Below are 13,140 nucleotides of genomic sequence, written 5' to 3' on the forward strand. Positions count from 1 at the left end.
ATATCATAGAAATAAATACACAATTGCATATTTTTAAAATCAATACAGTTATTCAAAAAATAAATGAGAAGGGAGGAGGTAAATAAAAAGGGTAAATATATAATACAAAGGCAAATAAATACAGAATCTAATTAAATCAGAAATACATTAATGAATGCCTGCACAAATTGTTAATATTATTTATTTATTTATGTATTTATTTATTTATTTATGAATTACTTTAGAATTTAGATGGTGGTGGTGCAGGCACCCAGGCAATAGAGGGCGCTACTCGAGATCGTCCCTTCTTTCCGTGGTGATGAATGCAGCGGGGCTAGAGGTCAGAGTTGAATGTTTGACAGAAAGCTGAATATGGATTCCATATTTCACGAGAAAGTAAGTTAAAACGTTTACCCCAAAGTGTTTAGCTGCAAATAATGCATCTTGATTATTTTGAAAGTCTTGGATCTACTGGCGGCGGTTTGTTTAGCGGCGCTACCTGGCCGGTGTTGAGAGATTTGTGGTGGTGTTTGGCAGTATTGTTGTTCAGACAGCTAACATGCTAACTGCACCTGCTAGCAAAGATTAAGAAAAGTTTCTTTCCATCTTGGAATATCAGGGCAGAAAGCTTTGTAACATCGCAAAGCATGATAGTTTTTATCAAGTTAGTACACGAACTGGCTTAACATGGATATCTGGCCTTACAAAGAAGTATGAAGAGTAGTTGTGCGTAAGCTAGCTGTATGTAGCTCTGCTGGTGTGGGACTGTTACCCAAAGACTGTGGAAGGACTTAAGCACATTTCTTATTAATAACAATGACTCTAATGACACTCCATACTTAGATAATGTTTGGATCGGTTTCAATAAATGTAACGTGGCAATAAAATCAAAGAATATAATATTTTTAACCTAATCATTGTCTTTGCAAAATTGCATATCCACAAATTCAAATTTAATAACTTGAACTCTGCATCCTTATTTACTATATTTAAAAATGAAACCAAGCAATACAAAACAATGCTCTCCTCCAGAAATTTGAAAGTTACCAAGACTATACTTTTATGCATAGATAGGTAGATAGGTAGACATAGGCATTTCATATAAACAGTAAATACACAGTAATATATCTGAACATAAAAAGAATATAAATCAATAGAAAAATTATACATCAAGTGACAACAAATTAAATGTCAATGTAGTATACAATATAAAATATATACTGGAATACACTTGAGATATACTAAAATATTAAATATTTCACATTATATTACACTAATGTATTTGTATGAATGAATAATATCTTCTGAATTTGTAATTGCATACTGTCCCCAAATATTTGCTATGTTTATCTTGATCATTTTATTGTGACAGATTGACTTGAATATTTTTGTACTGTATTTTGTACAATGTTTTTTTTTTGTTTTTTTTTTTTTGTAGTAGTAGTAGTGGCTTCTTATTACAACATGATAAAGTTAACTAACACAAAGTCAAAATTCTCTGATTTCAGCTTCTTAAATGTGAATATTTTTGGGTGTCCTTACCCCTGTATGACAGGTATACTGAATATTATTGGGTTGTGAATAAAACAAGACATTTGAGAATGTCATCTTGGACTGTTTTCTGTCACTTTAACACAAACAACTATTTATCAAGAAAATAATCGATCAATTAATTGACTATGAAAATAATAATTTGTTGCAGCCCTAAAAAGAACTGTGTCATTGTGCTATATGCCATTATTTTGTAGCAAGAGGGTTCTCTTTGCGCCCAGCACTGTCTCAACAACCTCCTGCAGGGTGAGTATTTTACTCCTGTGGACCTGTCCTCCATTGCTCATCAGCTAGATGAAGAGGAGAGAATGAGGATGGCTGAGGGAGGTATGGCCAGTGAGGAGTATAGGACCTTTTTACAGGTGAGTAAACACAAAGAAGGTGAATGTAAGGGTAGTGGAGCAGCCTTTTTATTGCATGCTATTACTTATTTTATGTTCTCGGACTGTGTGTCTAGCAACCATCTGGGAACATGGACGACAGCGGGTTCTTTTCAATACAAGTGAGTTTAAGAGGTTGACTTTTTATTGTTACTTAATAACAGATTCATAATCATTATAAGTCGGTAATATCAATTCCTTTTTCTGTTATCTAATTCCTTTAGGTAATTAGCAATGCTCTGAGAGTGTGGGGCTTGGAGCTAATCCTCTTCAACAGCCGGGAGTACCAGAGCCTGATGATTAATCCAATGTAACGTCAAAATGTTATTCTAAGATGTATCAGTCTGTATTCACATAACCACTGTACAGTTTAAGTTGATGGTGACAGCTACCCCTATTTTCATGTTTCAGTAATGAGAAAGCCTTCATTTGCAACTACAAGGAGCACTGGTTTACCATACGCAAACTTGGACAGCAGGTATGAGCCGCTTATTGTCATCATAAACACTTGTAATACAGTTTCACTTTAACTAAAAACACTGTTTTGTTTTCATTGCAGTGGTTTAACCTGAACTCGCTGCTGACTGGACCAGAGTTGATATCAGACACCTATCTAGCACTTTTCCTTGCACAGTTACAACAAGAAGGTTGTAAAATTGTACTGTAAAAAAAATTATACTGTGGTATATTTAGATTTTGCAATGCAGAAAATATTATAAAATTTGTCATTGTTCAGGTTATTCCATATTTGTGATCCGAGGAAATCTCCCCGAGTGTGAAGCAGAGCAGATCCTCGGCATCATGAGAGTGCAGCAGCAGCAGCGGCCGAGGCTTATTGGAGAGGAGGAGGCCCAGACAAGTGCTGGGTATGTAGAGACACTACAATATGCAGGACCCTTAAGTTACTCAGAAAAGAGTATCATCACTATGTCCACGTTTCAAGTTCCTGAAAATAAACTTTTGACTTATTTTTGGCAACTGATTAAGCCTTGTACTGTGAGCAGCAGGTCAGCAGCTCTGGCTCAGACAGAGATGGGCTTTAATGTGGAGGATGAGGTTGTGGATGAAGATGAAGAGCTCAAGAGAGCTCTGGCGCTCAGCAGACAGGACATAGATGTGGAAGATGAAGAAGCTGATCTTCGCAGGGCCATACAGCTCAGCATGCAAGGTAAGGGATGAGTCTCCTAATGTTTTAAGATAGTATTCTGTTTCTTTTTTCTTGTGTCTTATTTCCATAAACTATATTCCAAGTTCACACTAATAATATTGTTTTAAGAGTATGTTTATCACTATTTTACAATTTTTTTGTTTTTGTAAATGTCAACACTGAAAACTGGGTCCTTGGTTTTATAAAATTATAGGAGCAGTGCTGAGCAACAAGTCCTCAGAGTCTGAAATGGCAAATGTGAAATCAGGGAGTCAGATGGCAGGGACCACTGCAGGAGGACAAACCCAGAATGAGACACTCACAGCTGAGGAACTGCGTAAGAGAAGACAAGCCTATTTTGATCGGTAGGTTTAACTGCATACCTGGTGACTACTGTAGAGTGGGTGGACACAACATTGTAAACAGGTATTAGCAAACCAGTTCAGTAATCCTGCAGTAAGCACTGCTTTGTAAATTCTATGATGTTCAATTTTATGGTGTAAATGTACAGAAGAGTATTAGTACAGGCATAAGAGGAATACATTAGAGGAGGAAGGTTTGTATTTATTTTGCGTTGCAAGTATAGAGTTGAAAAGTTAAGAATGAAGTAGGACTTTCAGTATTAGTAACCAGAAGAATTAGCTGGCACTAATACTGAAAGTTTCAGTTTATTTTTAACCATTAGTCACTATTTTTGACATTTTAACTTTATGCTTGAAATACAAAATTAAAAAAAATCTTCCTCCTCCATTTTTTTCTCATGCATGGCCCTGATACCCTTCTGTTGTAAATGTGTCCTTATTGCATAAAAATTGTTGTGGTGGAATGTTAAGGTCATAATTTGTGCTGCTGTATTTAACTTATATTTATATCTGATTTAAGTATTCATCCACTATTTTCAGTGAATGGAAAATTAATGCATGGATATTGTTAAAAATCCTTTCTTTTAATTTCTTAGGCAGCAGCAACAAGCTCAGTCGAACATTCCTCAACAACAGGACACAAAATCAACAGGAGGCTCAGGTAAGTACATCTGTTTTTTTATATAGAATTATTAGAGCTGTACCACATGTTGTTTTTTACATTTGAAGCTTCTGTTGAGATTTTTGAGCTTTGTATGTCTGTCATCCTATTTTATCACCCTAAAAAAACAGAAGTCCTCAAACAAAATCCTAAATTTGAATGAAGTGATTTGTTGGATTAAAGTAGGTAGTCATTTTTTATTAAATCAATTTTCTATAATGAATATAACTCAATAGTTTCATCAACATAAATATAATTTATGGTGCCTTTAGATTACTGCTAGAACACCTGTTAATACAGGTTCTTGCCTACCTTTGTGTCCAAGATGTGTCTTTTGACAGAAGTGAAAATGTTTTTTTTGAAAGCCTACGCACCAACAAATATGGATTGAAGCAGAATATTTTGTTTGATTAAAAACATGTTGTAAATTTTGGAAATAATTACAACTATCTTAACCTATCTTAAATTTGACTTTTGAACTTTACAACGCTCTGGGGTTATTGGAAATGTTTGGATCATATGAGTTGGAAACAATTCTACACCGCCACTTCTGGAATCTGATTTTACAAATAATATAATAACAATAATATTAGTGTTTGCAAATTGTTGTCTGCAACTGTGCAGAATTACCAGAGTTAAACAGAATGAATAGACATGCAAAAGAAGGAAGGGCAGCATTCAATTGTTGTAATAATTACAGTGCGGATTATTTAATGAATATTATGAAGAAGTCTATCCAAGAAAGTCCTAAAATATACTAACTTAAGCCCTCTTCCCTCCTCTAGGATCAGCAAACACTGGTGACAAGGACCAACAACAAAAGCCCAGCCAGTGAAGGTGTGAAAAGTTTGCCTATGTTGTTTACCAGCTGCCTTGATTGGCGACCCCACACAGGGGTAGCTTTGCTCCTTCCTCTAACCTTTTGCACATGCGAACATAAGGACAGTCAGAAGGCTGATACGTTTCCCCTGGTTAGTTCGCTGACAGGCTTTAGAGAAGAGAACAACGACAAAGAAAGGCAGCAGTTAGTCTAATCTAACTCACTGAGGCACTGAGGCTGGGACAAGGGTGACCACAGAATCATGATGCAGTTAATCCAAGTTTGCAATTGCCTTTTTACCATGGCGCCTTCTATTTCTATTGTATAATGTTTTTTATTCTTGTTTTTTTTTCCTCTGGAAGAGATGGAAAGGAATCTTCAACATACGTATGGTGTGTTTACTTGAGTGGGAGAGAATACATACAGAGATGAGTGTTTCAAAGGAGACCAATGCTAAGACCACAGATAAAAGTTTGATAGATAATGACAGAGCCTCCCTCCTTTATATTGGACTTGCGTTTGTAGGACGTAAGATGTGATTCCAACACCTGCCCAACCACATCACTTTGTAGTTTTGAAATCATTTCTTGTTGCAATGTACTAAAATATCTTTAAGCCAGCAGCACTAACACATGTGGATCATTTATCCCTGACATAATCAATCATTTTATTCATGAATGTCTAAGAGTGAACTCCTGATGTATTTAGACAACAACATACTTTTGATGTTGTGGCTTTGTTTTTACTTTTAAGTATATAAGTAGGCATAATGAATAATGTAAGATTAAGCGGCTCACAAACACTTAGTGTAAGGGTGTTTCATCCATTGTGGATGGACAGTGAACAGCATAGTTCTATAGAGCTGTCTGCTGAAGCTAAGATGCTTTTGACTGATGCATATTTTGCATATCTTGTCCAGAATACGTTGACATCTAATGGGGAACAAAGAAGCAATCTGTAACCACCATGAAACTGCAGCTCCACAAATACATTAGGGACGCACAATATTAAATCGTGGCTGATTGCCAGTGAGAATACTGATACATGCACATATTTCTTTCCACCTAACTGGAGAGAGCATCAAGTCTTCCTGCAGTGGAATTAACATATTACTATGTCTGCTCTTATCATGACGACCCACAGGCAGATGCAGACATAAAATACTATGCTTTTAGAAATGTGCAAAATAAATTGGGCAAAATAAGTAAACTACTGCCAACAGGTGTTTTCTTTCCCTTTTGGTTCTTCATAAATTAGTTGTAATGATCGAGATGACAGCTATTAAGATTGGCAATGTGTGTTAAAGGAGTGGATTTGGCTCCTGCTCATATGAGTGTTGCTGAGCAATCATAGCAACTTTTCTGTCCCTTTCAAACAGTTCCACACTGCAGACATTCATGTCACAAGCACAAAATCAAAGCATCATATTATCAGTTTGTCATATTGGCAGAAATGTTCATTTCAGCCTGATACCAATGTTTCATTTGAAAACACCAGTGTGTAGCATTTAGTAGCATCTGCCAGTGAAAAGCAAATTGCAAAAAACTTGCCTGCCAAGCCAGTAAGAGAAACTATAGTGACCACAGAACATGTGAAAAACGTGAAAGTCCCTGTCTAGAGCCAGTGTTTAACCTGTCCATTCTGAGCTACTGTAAAAACATGGCAGTGCAACATGGCAGACACCAAGGATAATAATGTCACAGTGATTGTTAATTTCAGATTATCATACACTGAAAACATTTATATGAATATTATATTCCATTTCTCGCCATAGATCCTCCTAAATGTTACACACTTAACCTTTAAAGCCTGTATCGACTGATATTACCATGCATCCCTAAAATACACTGTTCACTTTTCCAGCACAGTATGAACACTGAAGAAACCAAAAAAACAGTCTGACATGTCCAATCAGCATGCCTTGTATATGACTTCATCTCTTGTTCCTCTTCATCAGTATTTGTCATGAACCATTAAGGAATTTATTATCAAGAAAATAAAGAGTTGGGGCGGCTGTTTAGCTCAGTTGGTAGAGCGCCCCCCCCCCCATAGTTTTACTCCCTGATGTTACAACCCCTGAAATACTTATTTAATTGCACTGATTTGACTTATCCTGTATTCCAATAATACTTAGAGCAATGCTGTGCACATAAGTTGTACAAAAAGATAATAATTTGCACTGAGGTTGCCATGGATTAAAGCTCAAAAGCCACTGGCTGATTGATGACTTTCAGAAATAACAGCAAAATAGCGAGAATGAAGAGTGACTGTTATTTAATCTTATAATTTGTATGATTAAAAAACCCAAAGAGAGAAACAAAACTTTAAAAATGTGTCACCATATATACATTTTGAAGTGTTAATTGTATTTGTTTTGTTTTTGTTTTTCATTTGATTCTGACCACAACCTCTTCAAAATCTCTCCCATTTCCCTCTACAAGCCTCTGTTCAGTCCTAAAAACAAAATCTGGTTACACAGAATATTGAAGAATAGACCACATTACAGCATTAAACAGTGAAATTTGTTTACAGTTATGTTTTCTGGATGACCACATGGATATACCTTGATGCTTCCATAAAAGTATTGGATGTCAAGCTAAACGTTGACTTCTTGTGCTGGATGACTTCCAAGAAGATTCCATGATTTCATGATTGTTTTGTTTGATATGTTAGACTTTTCTTTTTTTCTATTTAAACCGCACTTGTGAAAGCGTATAAAATGTTGGTAGCTGGGTTTTTATCATTACATCATTTTCACTCATTACATTCTTACAGTAAGTACTCATCATTTTTGTTATATTTCATGTTACCATAGCACATTATTTCATTTAATGTATTAGTTCTTGTTCCAGGATTAAAGTGACATTCACTCCTCCTGAAGTTTCTCATGTCTTATTTTTCCTGTAATTTAATGTTAATATGTTCATCATCAAGCCTCTGCAGAAGCCTGACAACAACCTGATCATTTGAATCAGGTGTGTTGGAGCAGGGAAACATCTAAGACATGCAGGACAGGGGTCCCTGAGGACCAGGGTTGGGCAACACTGATTTAAACTAACACAAAGAAACCCTAATCTCCCCCATGATGTCATAGGTCTTGGTTTAGTTAATGGGATGGGCCTCTGCATAAAGCCAGGCTCCACCCTCAACCCCATTTTTGCCAAACTCAGACCAGGAAGTGAACTCAGCAGTCAGGTAACTCAAAGACAAAGAGAAATCAGTTAAAATGTACAAGCAAATTGCAAAATGTAGACTAAATGTGCACGCTGCATCTGGAAAACAGCGCATTGTCCAACCAAACAAACTGATTGTATATATAGCCATAATTCCAAAAAAATTGGGATGTTGTGTAAAAGGTAGATGAAAAACAATCCAGTTATTTGCAAATAATCTACAAAGGCAAGACATTTAATGTTCAAACTGACAAAATATTGTTTGATTGTTTTTTTTTTTAATATACACTCATTCTGAACTTGATGGACCTGCAACAAGTTTCAAAAAAGACGGCACAGGGGCAGCAAAAGACTGAAAGTTGTGGAATGCTCAAAAAATACCTGTTTGGAACCTTCCACAGGTAAACAGGTAACGGGTGATAGTGTCATGGTTGTGTATAAAAACGGGCATCCTTAAAAGGTTTGGTCAATCACAAGCATGTATGGACAGCACTTTGCAACACAAAACTACAGGAATTAAGAGATATCACCATCTACAATCCATAATATTATGAAAAGATTCAGAGACAGAATGCTGCATTTAAGGGGCAAGGCAGAAAACAAACATTGAGTGCCCCTGACCTTTGACCCCTGTGAGGGTAGGGGTGTGTGTTAGTGCCCATGACACGGCTAACTTGCACATCTGTGAAGGCCTCATTAATGCTTGAAGGTACATAGAGGTTTTGGGGTGACATATGCTGCCACCTAGACAACACGTCTGGGTTTTCAGCGTCATCCCTGCTTATTTCAGCAAGACAATGCCAAGAAACATTCTGCACATGTTACAACTGTGTGGCTTCGTATTAAGAGTTCGGGTACAAGACCTGGCCTGTTTGCCGTCCAGACCTGCTTCATGAAGTGCAGAATATGACAACAGAGACACCGAACTGTTAAGCAACTTCAGAATGAGTGCATATGTACAAAAAAACACTAAAATTGTTTGAACATCAGGCCTAAATATCTTGTCTTTGTACCATATTCAACTGAATATAGGTCCGTTTTTGCAAATCATTGTATTCTATTTTTATTTAGACATGATAATGATGTTTGTGAAGCATGTTATGAGCCTTCGCCAACACATTACAGTTCCACAAACATCCTGAGCCTTTTAGTTCAACATTCTTCAAAAACAGAGAACAGTACTTATTGTTGGCTACCTACCAATATGTTGAACCGACTAAAGTATGGGTCCTTACAGAAGGACCAGAAACACAAAAGGCAGAGTATGAAAAAATAAAACAGCGACAAAAATTTAGGAGTGAATGAAAATAAGGACATAATGTACTGCGATGTGTGCCGAGAAATGTAGCTTTTTTTCCATTGGAAACAGCACCTTCACAAAATACCTCATCAAAATTCATGGGAGAAGTTGGCAACACAAGTGTCACAGTTAAAAAAGGCTGTGTTTAGATGCCTTTTCTGTATCATATAAATATATACATTTGAACCACCAAAAAGTACTTTGACTACTAAATTTAGGGTCTTGGTGGTCCATAGGATCAGTGCTTAAAAATATTGTTCTCCATCCCTGCAGCACCTCAAGGAAAGAGGCCTCAAATGTTCAAAAAACAGATCCAACACCATTTGGAACAAAACAACAGGTGATATGCCATGGTTAATATGTAACGCTCAGAGCACACTTGCACTTTGTATCCCCAAATAATAGATGGGGCTTTCAGACGTAATCTTGCCCAAGCTGAATGGTACGTATGAAATTTAATCTTGAAAAAAAACGTATTTTGATCACAGTTATGCATTGCATTTCAAAACTACATTATTCAAGTGGTTTTAGTTGTTATGTAAAAGGAAAAAATAATTTATTTGTCAGATCTAATCTTACCTTATCATTTTTTGTAGATGAGCAGTTCTTATGTTGCTGTTTTAATAATCTGTTGACATCTTCATATCTACATCTTTCAGTTTGTGCACCTTCTCAGACTCAAAACATGGCACTATACAAAATGAAGATGGGATTTATTTTCGTTGTCACCTACATGTGCCTCCTCGTTCCTGTCCGCCAAGCACGCCTTCCGAGCGCCACCATCTCAGATCTCTCCTTCAAAAATATGGACTTTGCCATGAACCTTTACAGAGAAATATCCATCTCCCATGACAAGAACATCTTTTTCTCCCCACTGAGCATCTCCACCACCTTTGCTGCTCTCCTAATGGCTTCTGGTGGTGACACACACAAGGAAATACTGAAGGGACTCAACCTGGAGCAGCTGGAGCGGGCTGACCAGCCAGAGCTGATCCCAAGACTCTTTCAGCTCCTGCATGAGAACATCACACAGAACGGATCACTGCAACTGGACCAAGGCATGGCTCTCTTTCTGTGCCAGCAGTTTGAGGTGGAGAAGATATTTGAGGACCAAATCAAGACATTTTTTGACGCTGACATCAAAAATGTAGACTTTAATGACACAGAAGGAACTATCAACTTCATCAATGAGTATATCAAGAACAAGACTCAGAACAAAGTGACAGACATGATATCCACCCTGGATTCAATGACCCAACTCATGTTGATCAACACAATTTTCTTCCAGGGTAAGTTGAATCACTCTTGTATAATTTAGAACACCATCTTAATAACTTCGCTTTCATCCAGTTTGTATTTTGACCCCTTAGGAGAGATATGGACTCGAGTCACATGACTTGAGTCACAAATTCGATGACTTCAGACTCTACTTCACAAAATCAAAAAAGACTTGCAACTTTACCTTATCACCAATGCCCCGTAACTTCACTTGGACTTGAGCTTGTTGACTTGAAAATACTTGATACTTCCTCCCAAGCCCGAAGACGAAAAAATGTAATTTAAAAAATGTTTAATAAATTAATAATAATAAAATAATTTCCTGAGGTCAACTCATTTAATGCTATTCATTCTCAGCAAGTCGACACTTCACTTAGTTTGAACCAATCCAATAGCATCCAATCAAGTTTCAGGAGAAAACCATGAAAAACTAATGTTATACATACATTTATACATTACTGAGCTCCATTTGGGAAAAATAATGCCAGAGATAATTTTATTTGCGCACAAAAACTATGCATTAGTCAAGAAAAATGAATTGCAGCACACAATACATGCAGGTCAGAAATTACGCAACAACTTTTTTTTTTTATTATTTTTTGGGCTTTTGCCTTTATTTTGATAGTGACAGCTGAAGATATGACAGGAAGGAGGGTAGAGGACAGAGGATGACACGCAGCAAATGAGCCACAGGCAGCAGGCGAACTGGCAGCTGCTGCAGAAGGCTAATAGCCTCAGTACATGGGGCACATGCTCTACCAACTGAGCTATAGCAGCACCATGAAAATGACACAACAAGGTTGTGTGACATTTGAAGTCAATGTTTAGGACTTGGGACTTGACTTTGGACTTTATTACAAAGACTTGAGACTTACTTGTAACATGCAAGACAATGACTTGGTCCTACTACTGCCCTTCAGGGTCCAGAGGTAAATTCACAGTATTATTTCATCCGCAGGACACTGGGAGATGCCTTTCAACTCCAATTTCACGTACAGTGCACCCTTTTACATTGACAACTACAGTATTGTGCAAGTGCCGATGATGTTTGTTGAGGAGAAGTTCTACATGATGGAAGATGACCCTCTTGGTGCTAAAGTGCTGAAGTTGCCATATCAGGAAGGTGTTTCCATGCTTGTCCTGCTACCCAACAAAGGCACGGATTACACTGTTATTGATGAAGAGATCACAGCCAAGAGGTTCCTCAGCTGGATCAAAAATCTGCAAAAAACGTAAGTGTATCATAACTTGTTATGATTGAGGCAAATGGCCACCCACCCAAAGTGTTGTTATGCTTGAGGTTTCTGCCTGTTTATATTGAGTTTTTCCTTGCCACTGTTGCCAAGTGCTCTCTCATGATGAGAACTGACCCGTCTTAAGTCCTTTTTCTTTCTTAGATGGTTTAGATGTTTTGGGGGATCTGCAAAAGTGACATATACTGTTGGCATTACTGTTGACAGCTATTGGATTAGCTATAATTAGCTGTCAGATGTTTTGATGTTTTTGCCAGAAGTTAGCCAACTTCAGATGCAATGTGTGTCACTTTTACAGGTACCTCAGCAACATCTTTTAACAATCTTCAAAACCTGGTTTTCTTTTCAACATAGAACAGCTTTAACACATAAATACAAAAAATAAGAGGAGAAAGTTGGCTGAGCTCAACTGTTATTGGAGCACAAAAGAAATTGGCAAAAAGTGCCCTGAGATCACTTTAAGTTGGCACTATACAAATAAAATTGACATGACCTGTCTTTCTTTTGCTTTTCTACTATTCTATTAAATGTATTCTGTTGTAGTTTAGTTATAATAGTGAAGTATTGTGACATCTGCTCAAGTAAGGTGCAACAAACACACAGTTACATAATATCAAATACCAATAGCAACAGATGAAAGCAACAGATAACAAGTGAGTCTTTTTAACATGGCTAGCTATGTTTTCTTCACAGCAAACTGGAAGTCAACATGCCTAAATTCAAGATGGAGCAGTCATATTCCTTTCACAACCTTCTACCACATATGGGCATGTCCAGCGTCTTCAGTAATGCAGCCAATTTGACGAAGCTAAGTAAGGACAGAGGTCTCAAAGTGTCAGAGGTCAGTTTTAAATCTCACCATACTGTAAAAAACATAACTGTATATTTCAGACTTTGCAGATGATGAATTATATTAATCTTTTCTGTAAAATCACAGGTGCTGCACAAGGCTGTGATTGAGGTGGATGAAACTGGGACCACTGCAGCAGCTGCCACAACAGCTGGCATTACTCCATATTCCTTACCCCGGACCTTCACAGTCAACAGGCCATTCTTCTTCTTCATATACCATGAGGACACAAACTGTCTGCTGTTCATGGGCAGGGTGATTGACCCTACCAAAAACTAGCAGTCATGACTGTACTGTTTGTGTTCTCCAGTACTTGCACGTGACAATGTGTTTGTTCAGGCTTTTAAAGGGCCATTGCATTTTTAATCTTAAATGCCTTAAAATGC

General features: G+C 37.2%; 2 protein-coding genes across 2 annotated transcripts; both read left to right on the forward strand.

Annotated features, from left to right (window-relative positions):
• The first annotated feature begins 265 nt into the window (after positions 1-265).
• atxn3 (ataxin 3) lies at positions 266-5,935 on the forward strand. The gene is made up of 11 exons (XM_084742783.1): positions 266-375; positions 1,728-1,892; positions 1,988-2,032; positions 2,135-2,220; positions 2,322-2,388; positions 2,470-2,557; positions 2,647-2,776; positions 2,915-3,078; positions 3,272-3,422; positions 4,016-4,080; positions 4,866-5,935. Exons 1-11 carry the CDS (start codon positions 331-333, stop codon positions 4,913-4,915), a joined length of 1,056 nt encoding a protein of 351 aa, XP_084598909.1. The 5' UTR covers positions 266-330; the 3' UTR covers positions 4,916-5,935.
• A 3,734-nt stretch (positions 5,936-9,669) lies between these two features.
• On the forward strand, positions 9,670-13,140 carry serpina10b (serpin peptidase inhibitor, clade A (alpha-1 antiproteinase, antitrypsin), member 10b). The gene is made up of 5 exons (XM_084743155.1): positions 9,670-9,815; positions 10,033-10,662; positions 11,610-11,883; positions 12,598-12,745; positions 12,842-13,140. The coding sequence occupies exons 1-5, from the start codon at positions 9,779-9,781 to the stop codon at positions 13,031-13,033; spliced, it is 1,281 nt and encodes a 426-aa protein (XP_084599281.1). The 5' UTR covers positions 9,670-9,778; the 3' UTR covers positions 13,034-13,140.

This window comes from Lutjanus erythropterus, chromosome 18 (assembly GCF_056507025.1).
Source record: "Lutjanus erythropterus isolate fLutEry1 chromosome 18, fLutEry1.hap2, whole genome shotgun sequence".
Lineage (NCBI taxonomy): Eukaryota > Metazoa > Chordata > Actinopteri > Lutjaniformes > Lutjanidae > Lutjanus > Lutjanus erythropterus.

Bases quoted from the DNA above. Each gene is read 5' to 3' on its own strand.
- serpina10b (XM_084743155.1), top strand. From the start codon at position 9,779: ATGGGGCTTTCAGACGTAATCTTGCCCAAGCTGAATG. The intron at 10,663-11,609 runs GTAAGTTGAATC...TTTCATCCGCAG, and splicing joins CAACACAATTTTCTTCCAGG to GACACTGGGAGATGCCTTTC. The intron at 12,746-12,841 runs GTCAGTTTTAAA...GTAAAATCACAG, and splicing joins GAGGTCTCAAAGTGTCAGAG to GTGCTGCACAAGGCTGTGAT.
- atxn3 (XM_084742783.1), top strand. From the start codon at position 331: ATGTTTGACAGAAAGCTGAATATGGATTCCATATTTCACGAGAAA. The intron at 3,423-4,015 runs GTAGGTTTAACT...TTAATTTCTTAG, and splicing joins AGACAAGCCTATTTTGATCG to GCAGCAGCAACAAGCTCAGT. The intron at 4,081-4,865 runs GTAAGTACATCT...TCCCTCCTCTAG, and splicing joins AAAATCAACAGGAGGCTCAG to GATCAGCAAACACTGGTGAC.